The sequence below is a fragment of the Antrostomus carolinensis genome, unplaced genomic scaffold (genome assembly GCF_000700745.2).
Source record: "Antrostomus carolinensis isolate BGI_N321 unplaced genomic scaffold, ASM70074v2 scaffold14797, whole genome shotgun sequence".
In the NCBI taxonomy this organism is placed as follows: Eukaryota; Metazoa; Chordata; class Aves; order Caprimulgiformes; family Caprimulgidae; genus Antrostomus; species Antrostomus carolinensis.
The window spans coordinates 27146-45213 of NW_010329644.1; the positions used below are offsets into that span (position 1 = coordinate 27146).

Here is an 18068-nt window from a genome sequence, read left to right on the forward strand (position 1 = left end):
GAAACTGAAAACTCTGCAGCAGAAGAACCTGCTAATTCGAATGTCTCAGTTGATGATAGCTCCTGCATCATTATAAAAAGTCTCCTTGATAGCAGAGTTGCTAGTGGTAGTCAGAGCTTTGGGCATTACATCTGATGTAACTAACAAAATTAAAAACTGACTGTACTTTTCAATTAAAATATAACTGTTTGTTGCAACTATAGAGTTAGTCAAAATCACTCAAATGCCAGTGTAAAGCGTATCCTCTTACATGTTTTCTTTTTGGATTACAACAAGAATTACAATTTCATGGTAAATATTTTGATATAAAAATGAATGCCCAGATTCTTGTATTTTTTAAATTCACTGGCATTTTCCTTCCTGTGCATGCTAGTTTTCTTTGAAATAAGTATTATGAGATGGAATTTCTGTTAAAACCAGGAAAGTGTTGCCCAGAGGAGTTACTCTCAAATGGTTCTACCTTGTGAATAGATTAGTATCTTTTATCTATGACAACAAAGAGATATTTGTATTTTTTTTTCTTTTCATTTCTCTTAATAAGCAGGTCTCCATGTTAGATATTTGTAATTATAACCTTAAAGTATTACTACTTGAATATTTAACTATGGCAGCATCTGAGTATTTTTTCTTACGGAAAGTGCATCTTTTTTCTAAATAACCCCTTTTTAGTTGTGAAGCTATCTATTATTTCTGGTTGTCATACAAATACATCTAAATCTTTCTCTACAAAATGTATGCTGTCTGGCAAAGTTAGGGGGTTTTTGTGGACAGATGAGGAACCAGAGGTACTGAGAGAGATCACACATACCTACAATATTATCTGTATGTTGGTGACAACCACTTCTGTATTTCCCAGGCATCTGACTGACTGACCCATTTTTAGCCAACTGACTTTCCCAGGGCTTGATGAAGAATGGGGCATGTGTCAAAGTGAACTGAAGCCCCAGTCTAGAATTACACTGTGGCGACTCGGTGAGGGGTGGTGTCTCTCAGGGGTCCATACTGGGACCAGTACTATTTAATATCTTCATCAGTGACATACACAGTGGGATCAGGTGCACCCTCAACACGTTTTCTGATGACATCAAGCTGAGGGACAGGATGCCATCTAGAGGGTTGTCGACAAACTCGACAAGTTGGCCTGTGTGATCCTCATGAGGTTCAACAAGGCCAAGTGCAAGGTTGCAAGGTCCTGCACCTGGGTCGGGGCAATCCCTGATACCAGTACAGGCTGGGGGATGAAGAGATTGAGAGTGGCCCTGCAGAGAAGGACTTGGGGGTACTAGTGGATGAAGAGCTGGACATGAGTCAGCAATGTGCACTCGCAGCTCAGAAGGCCAACTGTATCCTGGGCTGCATCAGAAGAATCTTGGCCAGCAGGTCGAGGGAGGTGATTCTCCCCCTTTACTCCATTCTGGTGAGACCCCCACCTGTACTGTGTCCAGCTTGGGAGCCCTTAACACAAGAAGGACATGTACCTGTTGGAGCAGGTCCAGAGGAGGGACACAAAAATTATCAGAGGGCTGGAGTACCTCTCCTATGAGGAAAGGCTGAGAGAGTTGGGGCTGTTCAGCCTGGAGAAGAGAAGGCTCCAGGGAGATCTTATTGCAGCTTTTCAGTACTTAAAGGGGGCCCGTAAGAAAGATGGGGGTAGACTTTTTAGCAGGGCCTGTAACAATAGGACAAGGGGTAATGGTTTTAAACTAAATGTGGGTAGATTTAGACTTGATGTAAGGAAGAAGTTTTTTACAATGGGAGTGGTGACATACTGGACCAGGCTGCCCAGAGAGATGGTAGAAGCCCCATCCCTGGAGACATTCAAGGTCAGGCTGGACAGGGCTCTGAACAACCTGATCTAGTTGAAGATGTCCCTGCTCACTGCGTGGGAGGTTGGACTAGATGACATTTAAAGGTCCCTTCCAGCCTAAACCATTCTATGATTCTATGAATTATGATACTAAAGTCCCTGGGGGAGGGGCATTTTGCAAGGGCAGGTAGTGACAGAACAAGGGGCAATGGCTTTAAACTGGAAGAGGGCAGGTTTAGATGAGATTTGAGGAATAAATTATTTCCTGTGAGGGTGGTGAGACACAGGAACAGGTTGCCCAGAGAAGCTGTGGATGCTCCCTCCCTGGAAGTGTTCAAGGCCAGGTTGGATGAGGCTTTGAGCAAGCTGGTCTAGTGGAAGATGTCCCTGCTTATGGAAGGATGGCTGGAACTAGATGATCTTTAAGGTCCCTTCCAACCCAAACCATTCTATGATAATATGGGTAAAAATGGCAGTTCTGTTTAAGTGGCACACCTCTGATTGTACAGGCTGTACCAACCTATAAGGGACCCTAAAAGTGTATGTAGTTGTCTGGCTTGCTGTTGAAGTTCACGCTGCCAACCATGTAGATACACCTACAAATAAAGTAAAGCAAGCACACTTACTTGTGCTGTGAGTGCATGTTCATTTTGCTGTGCACCTGTCCTGCCAGGGTAAACACTGTCTTAGAAAACCTGCCTTGCACTTTAAGTCTTCAGAATGCGATGGAAGTTCACTCAGCAAAATATTGTTGTCAGCCATGCTAGTTTTGAAAACTGGGCTATAGACTGTTTTTTCACTTTGGACTGCAAAGTTATGAGTGCCATCATCAACCTGTCATCAATGGTTCTCAGTCCTGAGACTGTACATTTTTTTTGGACATTCATTAGTAATTATGTTTATGTCAAAAAACCAAAGGTCCCAGACAGTCTGTGGAACTTGAACTAAGTTGCAGTATTCTTAAACTCTATACTGCTTCTGACTTTTTGCAAACATGACTCCATGCAACAAACACCAAATTGTCCCACTATTTTTAAAATTGATCAGAAAATATTTTTAAGTTTTGTTCATGTAGTTCTGAAGTTGTCTCCTTTAATCTTAGTTTTCAGTCATGAGCATCTGTCTTTCAAGAGATAGTAGTGAGTTAATATGGTACGGAAGGCTACCTGCTATTCCTCAGAAACAACAAGATTTGTTTCCTTACCTTCCTATGAACAAATGTGGGAGGATGAAAATGCTGAGATGGTCTTTTGCTCCTCTCTCCTGCAAAATAAGTTGTTTATCTTAGATCTCAGGTACTAGGAGAAAGTTAAGAGGGTTGTTGCTATGGCATAGCCATTGTGCTGATACCACTCTGCTCATTTATGAAGGAAATAACATATACATATTAAACAAACTGACCCTGCTGGCTCCGGTGTTTGCTATTTTACCTGAATTGGTTTGAACATACAGTGCTTTCAGTGTAGTTGGTCTGATAATGAACTGTTCTTATTAAGTATTGTCACTTATTAAGTATTGTCACCAGTAGAAGCAAGGCAGAGACACCTCTGTGGTTGTTTTAGAGGAAGTAAAGCATATGATTGACCACTGTGAGAAAATTCAAGCTGTAGAAAATTTGATTACAGCTGCCAGCCCACAAAATATTCTGTGCTTTGCAGCCTATGGACTTCTCTAAGCAGAATATACAATGCAAAAAAGAAAACCAAATCTTTCTTTTGTGCTATCATATGGTGTCTTGTCATTGTGTTATTATCTGAAAGTTCTATTCCTGAATCCTTTTTCATGACTGAGATTTCTTGTACCTATACTTTCATCCTATCTTCTCTTACACCTCTCTTATTCTTGCTGTTAACTGCATTGATGGACATTGCATCTAATGGGGCAGTAGCTGGGAGAAGTAGAGCACTTCAGAAATATATTTTCTAAGCATTTATATCAACCAAGGCTGGAATTCCTTTTTGAAATATTAATTAGTGGAATTAACTGTGTAATGCACCTGATATTTGTAGTACAAATTTATTATTAAATTATAATATTAAATTCTGTTTTACAGGAACACAATCTCAATTTGAGGTTGGGAATGACTGATAATCTCGAACTGAATGTGTAATTTTCAGTAAATAAAGACCCCATAGTGAACAATACCGAATACCGAGAAAAATCATAAATTGTTCTAATGTCTTTCAGGGATAAAATTTCCCAGCCATCAAGAAATATAACAAGAGTATTTTAGCCTACACTGTGCTCTGTTTTAATAGTGTCCCAACGGCTGCTCTTTGGTGCCAACTTTGGTCTCGGTTTCTGCAACAGGAGACAAAGATGGTTTTGCCCAGTGGGGTTCAATTTATGCAAATCAGCAGATGGCTTTGCAGGAATATGGTTTGTTATGTTTCCTGAGTGCACGAGTTTGCTTTTTTAAATACCCTGGCAGCAAGAGCTTTGTCAATATCTTGCATTATATTTTGAAATGGCCTTTCAATTACTTTCATTGTGGTTTGTTTGATTCCCCCTCCTTTCCCCCCCATTCCCTCTCTCTATAGATTCTGGGACTTTTCCAAGCCTAACCCTTTGCTGGAAACAGTCGAGCACCATACTGAATTTACATGTGGACTGGATTTAAGTCTTCACAACCGTGGGCAGGTAAGAGCTGGGTCGAATTTTAGTTTTCACTTGCCTGTTATAGCCACTGTGGATGGACTGCAGGACTCAAATGCTGAGTAAGACTGCAGAAAGCTTCTGGAAGTGAGTCTGGCTGAATGCTTATTAAATAAACCTCACTTCAGGTCTGTTTTTATTTATAAAACAGTTACTTGTGTTAGGTAGGAGAGGAGGGCAGGACAGACAGAATTGCAAAATCAGATAGCTGAAAGCCATGGTGAGCTCAGGGAAAATGAGGTAGTTTTGTTTCAGAAGGAAGAGTAATAGAGAAGGGTCTAGAATGCCAAGCTGAGGTACAGAGCTTTCTTCCATCTGTTTAAAATGTCAAGTTAAACATTGGTAGTGTCACACATGACATGACCTGGTTTGTCATAATATTTGAAGTACTAGAAGAGGCTTAATATGTAGTTAGAATTCTAAAACCTAAAACCCTCAGCTTTTGACGTGAATGAGTAGGACCCATTTTATCAGGGGCACTTATTTATGTACTAGTTGTACTAGGATTCTCCTCTGCTTCTGTTGCTACAGTTGTTTGTAGTATGAACTGTTTTTTTCAGACAAGAAAGGCAGAAAAACTAAAGCTAAGTATTTGCTTTAAAATGAGAAAACCTATAGTTTTCACACAGAAATTACTGTCACTGAGTTAACTGTAACTAATGCACTATTTAATGTGCCACAGATATCACTTGCATCTAGATTCCTTTCTAATTCACGGTGAAATTAATCCTTTAGCCCAGATAAAATGACTTGCAAGGTGCAAGTTTTGCAAAATACTGAGCTTAATGCATATGGAACCATTCTAGCCAAATGCTAGCTTGAAGAGTTTCCTGCCTGGTTGATTGTTCCCTTAATTCTGTTGCCTCAGAGCTGCTGTAGTAACTGTTCATGAGGCCGTGCTGTGAACCACATAGGGGAATTTGTAAGGCTGAAAGAAATTCTCAAGTTTCAGGTTATTTTTCATTGGGGCAGGGCAAGAATAGCTTAAAGGCCAGTTGCTGGGAGTTAAAGCTTTACCCCAACGGAGTGCATAGGCATGATTCTGGCTGAATTGGGTCCAGAGGGAGCATCAAGCATAATGTGGTACATTAGAGCCTTACAGTGCTATGTCACTGCGTGCTCTGAGCCCAGTTCAGCTTTCCATGAAGTTGGTGTGGGTTTTGCTATGGATCTGAATGAGGCAAGAAGGTTTCTCGTCATTTTGTATTGAGGATGTGATTACATCTTAATGATAAGCCCGTTGCAAAGAACTGTGTGTTACAGAATGGATCTCAGTGGATAGTGTTTCTGATTGTCTGGCTAGATATGACAACCTTTTTGTATGATTTGCTTGTGAAATTTGGAGTTGCTGCTATGTGGATGTTCTTTCTGTTGCAACTGCAATGTATGGAATAGCCTTCTTCGAACAAGGCCAAGTAAATGCTCATTGCTGATAGATAATAAATTGAAAGCAAACAGCTGCACATGCACTTGTATGTTGGAAAAAGGAAAATGATAGTGTGCATACCCATCTACATTAGGGCATTTGTGCATCCAGGTATTTTTTTTTCCACCCAGAAACTCTGCAAGTCTGATGTTGGGCTTAATGCGCAAAGTCTGCCAATCTGGGGTACATATCCATAGACACGCGTGCCAGTGTGCCTTCCAGGCAGAAGTTTTGCATCTGCAACAGCTTTCATATTCCTCTATTTTTTTCTATGTAGTTGATTTAATATATTGTGAGGGTTGGATATCACAGCAATGCACAATGTAAACATTCTGGTTTTTAGAAGACATTTTAAAACCTGTAATAGAATTAAACTGTAACTACAAGATAAAGAATGAACACTTACTGAATAGTTGCTTCCAGTATGAGCACTTGCAGCCTTTCTCTGGCTTGTACATCGATCCAGCAAAGATTATTTGCTTAAATTTTATGCTATTGTTCCCAATATGTGGGTTGCCTTCATGTCTGCTCTCTATCAAAGCCTGATAATGAGCCCCATTCATTGTTGTTCTTCGTGCATTTGTATGATTTGTGATTTTCACTGTGTGCTTTATAAGGAGTTACGACTTGAGATTTGAACTGCTTCTTTCCTCCATGCATGCAGGGTATTTTATTCATAATGGACAAGCTATTCATTTATAGTCAAATTAAGTACAATTCTGGTCATTAGACTTTGCTTTCGTTCTTAATGATGTTTTTATTGTCTAGCCAGATGATATTTTCTTTGGCTTTGCCCAATTAACTTCAGCATTTTTGAAATATCTTCTACATGTCAAGGAAAAACCAGTCTGTACTTTTGAAAAAGTGTTCAGAATAACTCCTGCGATTAAGTATCTGATCTAGGAATTGCAGGACATTCCTGTGGGACTCATTGAGCTCTGAACAGAATCCACAGGCAGCGAGTAGGTACATGCAGGCAAGCTGGTTCTTGTCCGGTATCCTTCTAAGGGGAGGCAACATGGGGGAGAGAGATCTGATCATAAGGAATGGGTCCCATTACTGAAGGTAAGTATTAGCTTGATGAAACAGAAAATTCCTTTGCACTTAATTAAGATTCTGATACCTATTTCGAGGTATCTGCCTCTACATAAAGTAAGCATTTGTTGGAAGTTTTGCATTTTAATAAATTATCTGTTGATTGGTTTGGGGTTTCTTCCTGCCATAATGTTGGTGTCAGGTAGCAGTTTCAGACCACTAACAAACAAACTTTCAGGTGCATAGAAAAATGTGCATTTTACAGTGCAAAGCATTTACAGAAATGATCCTCATGATATTGAGAGTATTTCTCTGTTAAACTGCAAGTGCTGATGTAAGAGCTTGCAAGGCAAATTGTGTCAGGGAAAATACTCCCAGCTCCAGCTTTGAGCCAGGGTAGCTTTGGCACGCACAAGAACAGTGACAAGACTAAGCACCAAAAATCTTTTAAATTTGTCATGGTGCACAGTATTAAGAAATGAACAACTCCACTTACCTTATCAGCAATATTAAGAGCATGCAGTTTTTAAAACCAGACATGATAGTTCTTTCCAAAGTTTGGGGGTAAAAAAACCCAATTACAGCTTGCTCCTTTCTATATACACTATAGATAGACACAGGGTGTCTGTAGAGAATATGAAAATGGTAATCAGCTATACGCTATTCCTCACTAGGGGCTGATAATGCTAGACCATGTAGTGGAATTGTGCTCCGTAGCTCCTGAAATGTCTTATTTCTCTCCTGATGTTTACTTTTCCTGTATGTGATCTGTGAATGTTCTGATGAATCAAAATGGAATACTCCTTTAAGCCTAGCTCTTCCTGGGATTTTGCAGTGCTTACCTACAGCATGTAAGCATGAATGTAACTTGGTATTATTTGTGCAGCTTTATTTAAAAGCAGCCTTTTTCTTCTGTTGTAGTTGAATGTGATATGGCAGTCATTAATTAATTTTATGCCCTTTAGGCAATCCATCAATGACACAGATACTGTGAACATTCACTTCTTGTCTTGATTCTGAAATTATTTCAATAAGTATATAAAGAATAGGAAATACATATCTATCATGAATTTCTTTAAATCATGGACAAAAATACCCAACCCTTTCTGTTGTAGTTCTAAAGCTGTATTTTGCTTAACACAAATATAAGAAAAACTGAAGCTGTGAATTTTGTCTGAAAACCCTTCTCAACATACACCTCATGTCTGTTCTGAACTCTGTAAAGCAACCAGTGGAAAGTATAAGTTAATGCTTTCCATTGAGCCAGGCTTTCTGTCTTGCTGCTGAGAACAGTATTAAGTATCTGATGGGAACAGGCGAAGAATCTTTCCATTTCTCTGCACTTTTATGCCATGAACAATGACGTTCCTAAATTGCAAGGTTATGTGATTTTCAGTGGAAGTGATGGCAAGTGATGTAGTGGCTTAGGTACACGAAGAGCACATTAGACACCTGTGACATGACAAATCAGAATAGGACTTCAGTGATACACAATACTGAGCTGCTCCCTTTGGAAATTAAAATTGTTCTGCACCAAATGAGGATAAACCAAATGTCAGTTCTCTAGTCTAAAATAATCTGTTATCTGAATGTGTGTTAAAGTATATGTTTTAGAATAACTTATGTACAACACAAATAGTGATCATTTATGATTTTCTTCTACTGTGGTTCTGTGTGTTTGGATGGTAATTACACTACCAATGGGCAGCTGGCTGTCTAAATAGCTGTTTGTGTCAACATAGTTTGGGAGGCAAACTTGTTTTCTCTAGCCCTCTATGTGGCTGCACCTCCTTCTGTAAATATTAGATATAGATTAGTTCACATAAAACTGGTTTTTCTTATTTTTTAAAAGCACCTGGAGTTCTGGGATGTATAAATACAAGAAGGGGCCTGGCCACAATTCTTCTGTATTGCATTTCTTGCTGCACCCTCAGCAGGTTTGCTGACAATAGCAAGCTGGGTGGTGCAGTCAATGTGCCAGAGGGATGGGATGCCATCCAGAGGGACCTGGACAGGCTGGAGAAGTGGGCCCAGGTGAACCTCATGAGGTTCAACAAGGCCAAGTGCAGGGTCCTGCACCTGGATCGGGACAATCCTCATTATCAATACAGGTTAGGGGATGATGTACTAGAAAGTAGCCCTGAGGAAAAGGACTTGGGGGTATTAGTGGACGAAAAGCTGGACATGAGCCACCAATGTCCATTTGCAGCCCAGAAGGCCAACCACATCCTGGACTGCATCAAAAGAAGTGTGGCCAGCAGATTGAGAGCAGTGATTCTGGGCATCTGCTCTGCTCTGGTAAGTTCTTACCTGGAATACTGTGTCCAGCTTTGTAGCCCTTAACACAAGAAGGATGTGTACCTGTTGGAGCAGGTCTAGAGGAGGGACACAAAAATGATCAGAGGGCTGGAGCACCTCTCCTATGAGGACAGGCTGAGAGAGTCGGAGTTGTTCAGTCTGGAAAAGAGAAAGCTCTGAGGGGACCTTATAGCGACCTTCCAGTACCTGAAAGGTGCCTATAAGAAAGCTGGAGAAGATGGCATGTTCACAAGGGCATGTAGCAATAGGACGAGAGGTAATGGTTTTAAACTAGAAAAGGGTGGATTTAGGTTGGGTGTTAGGAAAAAGTTCTTCAATATGAGGGTGGTGGATCATTGGAACAGGTTGCCCAGAGAGGTAGTGGAGGCCCCATCCCTGGAGATATTCAAGGTCAGGCTTGATGGGGCTCTGAGCAACCTGCTCTAGTAAAGATGTCCCTGCTCACTGCAGCGGGGGTGGACTAGATGACCTTTGAGGGTCCTTTCCAACCCAATACATTCTATGATTCTATGATTTTGAGATAATGAGGGGTAATACAGCAATACGCACATGATACCAAATAATATGGAGACTGATAATATCAGTGCAGTACCCATGAAACTAGCCTTGTGCTCTGTGTTACACTGTCCTTGTGATCCAGCTTCCTTGAACCTCCACTTTCTTCTCCCTAAAGCTGCGGGGTATCACTGGCACGTTGTGCCATGCCACAGTCTGCTCCTTCCTTCCACCTGGCCAGAGGCAGTTACAGCTGAGCAGAGGTGCCTGCTTCATAGTGTTGGTTTGTTCATCCCATGACACGTTGCTGTACTGATGGCATCATGACTTTTCTTATGTGACTAAAATTTGAAAAACTAATTTCTTAAGAGTGGGGGGGAGGCCATAGTGAAGCTGTATACACTTGAGTTGCATCCCCTGAAGGTAACTGAAATCTAGTCCTAAATTATTCTGGCTTTATGGATAAATTTTTTATCATCTGTCAGGTTTCGGTGTACAGGTTTGTTCTGCTACCTGTTTTCTATGGGCAGCTTGTGCAATGTGCTTCATTAGCTGTGCCAGCACAGCAGGCAGGAGAACAGACCGGAGAGAGACTGCTGAAGTTGGCTTAACCAGTACAGCCCAATATAAATGCAGATGTTTTGAGTGAGACTAGTTTGCTATGGATTTTGCCGTTCATTTAAATTAATTGTACTCCCTCAACAGGCCCAGAAATGTCGACTGTTTCATATAAAAGTGGAGTTACATCTTGTGGAATTGTACAGTAAAACAGAGACTTTCTCTGCTTTTTTCTTTTGATCACTTGCTCTTACCTTTTACACTTAATTGCCAAGGAGCTGATAGCTTCCATCCAACTGTTCTGGCTATCACACTGCTATAATTATATCACAGTCTTTACTTCATTTTAATCTCTCCTTGTGGTCCTTCTACAGGATGGTATTAAAGTTCTGCAGTTAGGGATCCTTTGAGAAAAAAAGATCCTACAACATCTGTTCTTTTACTTAATTTCAGAGTGGATTTTTGCATGGAAAAATCAGATTTAACCAGCTGCAAATGTTAAACCAATTTGAACTCCTTTACAGAGTTGCAGAGGGGAAAGCAAGGTGACATTTCTTACTGGTGCTTATTGTATGGCTTTTCCAAACTGTTAAAACAAAACTTGCACTGCATAAGTCAAAAATAACCATTAATAAGTAATGGTCACTCTTTGCCATTATCAGCAGAAGTCTCATCCTAAGGTGTTTGGGAAGGTTGCTGTCAGGCATCACAATTCTGTAAAAGCTGCAATGTCAGTATATAGAGAGGAAAAGACACTTTAATTTTGATTCTGAAGTACTGGGAAGAGGTCGGAGGCAGCAGTTTCTTACTTGATGTGTTGCGTGTGCATTGTATTTGATTCAGATTCAGTAAAAATACTTTCTGCTTCTGTGATCCTCATCTTTCAGTCAGCCTAGTGATTTTGTTTCTTTTCTGCACAGTCAATAAATCTGGTTGTTAAGTCCCTGTGAATTACACTAGTGAAACTCAATGGAAGACAACAGGATTTTGCAGCTGTTACTGAAAACATTGTTTGGCTTATGATTATCTGTGACTATATCCCAAAAGGAAGAAACTGAACTCTGAGCTGAAGGATTAGTTTTAAGATTGGATAGGGTCATTAGGAAACACATTTTCACTACATGTAAACTGAGTGCATTTGGGGTCACCAAGGTTAGTATCAGCACAGAAAGGCATTTTGCAGTTCCAGTGTATCTTCTACAGGATTTATGATTGACTTCACCCATTAAAAACAGTTCTTGAAAGACTGGGGAGATGTCTTTTCCCTTATCTGTAGAGTACAGAGGAATTGCTACAAATTCTGTGGAGATTCCAAGGATTTCTCTTTAACCTGCAACTCATCTCAGTTTCCTTTACATTTTACTGATGAAATGTACACTAAGAAGACTTGCATTTAGAAATGCATAGCACAGCTAACAAGTGGTCTTTCTATTGCCCATGTCAGAGCAATGAAACAAATGTTGAGACACTTGTTTTTAGATCAGTTTTGTTACATATCTTTGAAATCTGAAAAATAATGCCCCTCAAGTCTTTTATCATTTCTCTCCTTAAGAAAGAAATGGATTTCTTAAGCAGTGTTTGGAACATCTGTTTCTGATAACTGTAGTTTGAACTTAGATCTTTACAAAAACTACTGGTCCATGGTTTTATTTTTTTCTGTCTTTACTGGACATTAAATAAATGTGTGTTTTTTCAAAAGTAAATGAAAAAAACACCCAGTGTTATTGCACACTGAAAAGGTTTTACTATACAAACTCCCATCACTTTTGTTCTTGTGTAAAGGTAGGCATCGTGTGCAGTTCACCCCAACAACTGTTGACCAAACAAAAGGCCACAGTAGTGGTTCAGATTCTCTAGTACAAAATAGGTATTGCATACATTTAAACTCAGGCATAATCCATTATGTACTTAACCAACCAGTTTTAAGAGGTAGCAGATCTTCTGCCTACTCTGTCTTTTTAAATAGTCCTGATCAATAGCATGTAGCACTAAAATAGAAATACCTTCTACTCACTTTTTTTTTAGTATATGAAGTCTGAATGTGGACTAAGGCCAAAACTCTATTCTGGTCTGGAGGTGGAATATGAGGAATGATCACCTGTGAAAGTAATTTGATGAGCAGCAAACCTAATGGCTTGCTTTATCTCCACTTAATCCCCATCCCACACACCTACAGAGGATGCTCAGGACCCCTCAAAAATGTAATAATGGCATAAATAGACCATTAAATTCTGTATGAAAAGGCACAGAAGATAAGAAATGAAAAGGGGTAAGGAAACACAACATTAATGGAAGCAAAGAACTAAATACTTTTTCTGCTGTCTCTTCTACAGGATAAAAAAAAGACAGATCTTAATAGTTTTATTTGAAAATGGGATGAGATGGAGAAGAGCTGAGAAGAGAAATGGGTCACTCTCGGGCACATTTGCGTATTACCCTGTGATTTATTACGAGCAGTCTGGAAGCTGAGTGGCACCAAGATACTTCAGAAACACTAATCTAGAGAGAGCTACTGAACTCAAAAGTTTTTAGTTGTTCTTTTGAATGTGTGTAATCTTGGTTAGGGCTTGGGCATTTATTATGCCTTCAAATATTAAAAAACTTAGCTACTAACTTGGGAGGTTTCTCTTGTTTTCTTGCTTCTTCGGAACATTAAAGAGGCAGGACATCACACAGGTAATTGCACTAGAATGAATGAATTGCCCTTGGGTGCTGGTAAAGGTCTAAGTCTATTGCCAAGCAAGATGATTGCGATGAATAGGAAACAAGAGGTCCTGTCAGAGGAGTAAATCAGTTAGTGAGTCAATGGAATGGCTTTGATAAATGAATGGATGTCAGTATTAAATCAGTTGGTGGGAAGCTTTGTTATACTCTGGGACAAGGATAAACGCTTCAATAAAATACAGGATATCTGTTTCATTTGAGTTAAACTATGATTTTCAAGTCAAGCAATCAGCTTCCTGTGATGGCTGCAGGTTTTTGTTTGTTTGCTTCCTTTTTGGCTTTACTTGCAGGGAAATATAGTGATCCCAAATTTATGTGCTTCAGATAGACGTGCTTATATCTCTACTGGCAGATAATTTGGCATGAATTTTATTCTGCGGTAATGACAGCGCAGTGCCCCTAGCATACATACTAGTACTGCACGTTCTTACTGAAATAAAAGCATTAGAGACAAGTAGAAAATGTCATTTTGTTAGACTGCCTTTGTCCCATATAGCTTTAGTTATAACTAAAATTACCAGTTATAATGCTTTTTCTGTTTGCATTATTTCTAGATGTAACTTACCCATCAGTGTAAGGTTTACAATTAAGCTCTAGTTATTCTCTTTTTCCCTGCAATTTCGGATAGTTAGAAGTTGCCATAGTAGAATTTTATTCTATAGTTACAAGAGCAATTTAGTATTTGTAAATGATAATGAAAATTGCATGGCATATGCGTGTCCAAAATATCCAATAGCGTAAGGATATTACAATCTATACAGTTCTTTCCAACTGAAATAAACTGTCTTCTACTCTGTTTGTGCATCAGCTTAAAAAAAAGAGATTTAAATAATGCACCCTCTAAACACTGAAATCAGTGAGATTTGTTTCATTCCGGGAGTAAAATTTGTCCCCAAGACAGTGAAGACATTTTCACAGAAAGAAACCTCCCTGCCTTCATGTTCCTAATAGCAAGGGCTTTTATCAGGTATGCAAATAATGTGTGAGTCCATTTTCAATTTTCCTTTGTCCTTCATCCTACCACAGAAGGATTTTCTCTGCCTGTTAATAACATAATCTCATTGATCAGAATATAAACTCTGGGAAGTTGCAGCTTTTTTTATGCCATACTCATTATATTTATTTACTGTGGTAAGCTGGATCAACCCTTATCCCAATGGAATTCCTGCTGCTATTTTAGTAATTAAATTAAGTAGCATTTAGTTTATATTTTAAAAATTACTAATGTGCTTTAAAGTATGTATTAAAAATGTTAATTAGAACTGACATTTCTATATACTTTTAAAGTACTTATATTCAATATTCTTTGTTCCCCTCTTCTGAGGAAGGCATACAATGGTCATAAGAAGAAAAGAAAAATGAAAGAAGACATTTTGTAAACTGATGCAGTAGCTGCACGAACAGGCACTTCTCTTTATTGCTTTATTGTTCATTTTATATTTTCATTTGTATTTGAGGCAGTGACAAGCTATGAGATACTGCAAAGGGGCATGTAGCAGCTGTCCATCAGTTAATGCTGGCTGCCTTGCTGGTAGCTTACAGTTGTCTCCTTTCTTTTACAGTCTTGACTGTATTTTGGAGAAAGTATTATGGAGAACTGGAAGTGCTCTTGCATTTTGTAGTGCTGTTCCATGCTGCAGTGTCCAGTTTCCCATACATACCTATTTGCTGTTCTTTGCGTGTGTATTTTCATCAAGGTTTCTGATATCAATATTCCATTATAGACTTCCTGCTGCACAGGAGAACTTGATACACTGTTATTTGCTATATCTTTAATTTTCTTTTTGTTTGCTGGTGTTTTCATCTTTCATGTGCTATCATTAAGTCAATGAGTTGGGCAAATTACGGCAAGTGATCCTTTTCAAAGTCCCTTTTAATATCCCTTGTTTATTTTTAATGTTGCTAGATTAAATGGTTCTGTAACTATATTTGTGCAGAGGCTACTTCAAGGATGCTAATTACACTGATAACAGGTGGGAATTCCCATGGCATTTTTTCCAGTTGCTATCTCTGTTTCTTGTTTCTTTATGAAAGTAGAAAGTGTTGCCTGTAGAAATACAGATATTGATCCAGAACTGTGGAGAATATTTAAAAAACCTGTGTTTTATGTGATTGCCAGTTTCTACATAGCATTTAGTGGAGAACTCAAATTTTCTTTTTGGTATGATTTGGGGGACTGCAATGCAGCACAACGTTATATTACACAAAGCTGTATTATGTCGTATGAATAGACAGACACATTGTCAAGAGATTTTTTGATCTATTTAGATGTATATGGAAAGCACTTCAAATAAGTAAGTAGAACCAGCTAAGGAAGCAATAAAAATGAATAATAGTGCAGTATAGTAAACACAAAATGGGCTAATTATAGTCTGAAATCAAATATTGAAGTTGGATTTCCAGATTTTTAGTGTGCAGCTGTTAATTCTGGCTCTAGAAGAGAACAGGAATTGCAGTCTGCAGCAGAAGGAAGCTTGTTGTGCGAGGATCCAATACTGTATCCTTTGTGATCCCAAATGGAAAGGACATCACAAAGAAAATGCAGGATGGATTCAGCCAGATTTACTGGCATATACTTGTGGGGCTCATCAGCTTTTTCTCTTTAGCTCTCCTCTTCCTTCTTCCTTTGCCTTAGTTCTTGTCTCCCTTAGTATTTTGTGAATATATATTATAGCTCATCTACTTGAGTAATTGTCATTATGGTTAACCCTTTCACTTTGTTACAGACTCTATAGTGCATTATTAAATAATTTTCAAACCTACAGCACTCAATAACAATCTTCTGTGGAATCTTGTTTTTTATTAAAACCTTTTAATGCTGTAAGATTAGGTTAACTTTCTGGTTTTGTGATTTTAGGTTCAAGCCTGCATCTAGAATAGAGCTTGGGACTTGCAATTCAGAGAAGTTTCGGTTACATTGGATGCAGTTGTTGTGTTTATAAGATGCCATTGACACAAGCAGCATCACTTCTCATCAGACGATAGTGGGGTCTAGATAGTGCTTGAAGCAACACCACCACCTCCAGTTCTCAATGCTCAGCAAATATCTCTCTTCTCAACAAAAGACAATACAGTGATCTCATAGCTTATCAGTGTGAGACTGAAGTTCTGGCTTAATTCTTCAAGAAAATTCCTGTGTCATTTTGGTCAACTTCTTTGTTTTTCCATTCCTCAGCTCTCCATTAGGAAAATGTCTATAACAATTTTCCCTTCCTGCGGGTATAAGAAAGTTGTTTAGATTTGATCATGAAGTGTTTAGATATCATGGTAAAAGGGTCCTGAGACCCTGTAAAGAGAAGAAACACGACAAGGTCCAAACTTCTGTGTGTCCTTCTGTCATTTCATGCTCAGTGATGTTCTTTAGCCTAAGGGGAACAATCAGTTGAAACCCAAAGGTTTCTCTGCTTTCTTCCTGGGGAGTATGAAAAATAGGAGATTGTTAATTTTCATGCATCTCAGTAAAGCTAAGACAAAGTTTAAAAAAAAACCAAAACAAAACCAACTGCATTATTATATAATTTTGAAGCATTGTAAATCAGAGTACCAACCAGCATTAACTCCACAATATGCACTAATTTCTTCTGAGTTCCTTCTGGTTTTTGTAAAAATTAAAATTATGAAGGATCTAAATAGATTTTGTTTGCTTTGTAGGTGGTGGATTGTGCTTGGGACAAATTAGTCAAGATCTATACTCCATCATGTCTGGCAGTTCCTGTCTAGAGAAAAAGTGAAGATGATCTAACACACCGGAAACCTTTCTCTCTTCCCCTCCAACCAGACTTGTGCTAAAGTGTCAACTGTGTCACTAATCTTAGTGTCTCTTTTTAAGTAAAACTCTGCTTGAACGGAGTGTTGTGCACTTAAGCATGTGGAGATTTTAGGGCTTGGTTTACTGTACAGGTAGTGCTTGAGCCAGCAAAATGTTCAACAGCTACTGAATGGCCAAAGAGTGGCTGTAGCAAAAAGGAATGAGCTGGTGTCTTGAGAATAGAATCACCAAATAAATTTTGTGATCTGTCTGGCTAATGATGAGAGCAGAGGCCTGAATATTCTTGATCCTTACAAAGAATAAAAGTAACTAGCAGTGTATTTTGAGGTAATGTCACTAAAGAAAAGAAAAGAGAGCGGCTTTTCACTGTAAAGTACTGTAATGTCAACTGAAGTTTGTATCACTCAGATGCATTTATATTTATATGTTTTGCTGTGACTCACATTGCATTATTTTCTTGTGCAATATGCCAAATACTCTTGCTAGACAGTAAATGTTACAGTTTATAGACAGCTAATTCATTTTACCTGTTTGCCACTTCACAAAGATGGTAAAGATTATTATCATACATTTTTTCTGTTAGATCTCCTTGAGTAAAACAGTTGATGAAGTCATGCAGGAAGATAACTCTGATGATAGAGAAAATGCTTAGGAAAAAATGAAATATATACAACACTAATTGGATCACAGTCCTCGAGATTCAGAGATAGGACAACCATCTTTTCTATTAGGCTTGTCTTCTGTTTTAACTTAGAAAGTTTTTCCAAGAGATAGAAGAAAAATATGGCCATATATTCAGTGTTTCTGAGAATGTCCAGATTAACTACATGGCATAAGCATAGCAGATCCACTGTGGCCAAGCTGTTATACTTAGAAGAATATGCCTAATGTTATAGGTATGTTGAGTACTCCGCATGCACACTTTGACTCCTCAGCCCACATGCTGGTATTTTCATCTGAGCTCTTCTGGGGCAAGAAGAGATGTTCAGTTTTTATGCTTCTCCAGGCTCCCTTGAATACTCTTTCAGGATCCAACTGTGATACTCTGGCAGTTCTCATGGGTATATGTTAGGCTTCTCTCCTGGTTTCCTAGTGGCCTTCGTTGTTTGGTTTTGGGGGTTTTTTTGGGTTTTTGGTTTTTTTCACCTTCTTAAAGCTGTCTCCCTTCTGCTGTTACCCCATATCAACAATCTTTACCATCAATAGACTCTTTGCAGGCTGGGTCTTTGCAGATCTTTGGTCAAGTTTTCATAGTATCCTATTAATTAATGCTGTAAGCT

The 18068-nt window shown here is 38.8% G+C and overlaps 1 protein-coding gene across 1 annotated transcript in view; it reads left to right on the plus strand.

Moving 5' to 3' along the window:
• PEX7 (peroxisomal biogenesis factor 7) overlaps positions 1–17300 on the plus strand; it is a gene marked incomplete at its 5' end in the record, with an annotated part of 43592 nt that extends 26292 nt beyond the window's left edge. The window contains 2 exons of the mRNA XM_029086122.1: positions 4348–4447; positions 16671–17300. Coding sequence (XP_028941955.1) covers positions 4348–4447; positions 16671–16739 — 169 coding nt within the window. The remainder of the gene's footprint in view (positions 1–4347; positions 4448–16670) is intronic.
• Between the last annotated feature and the right edge of the window lie 768 nt (positions 17301–18068).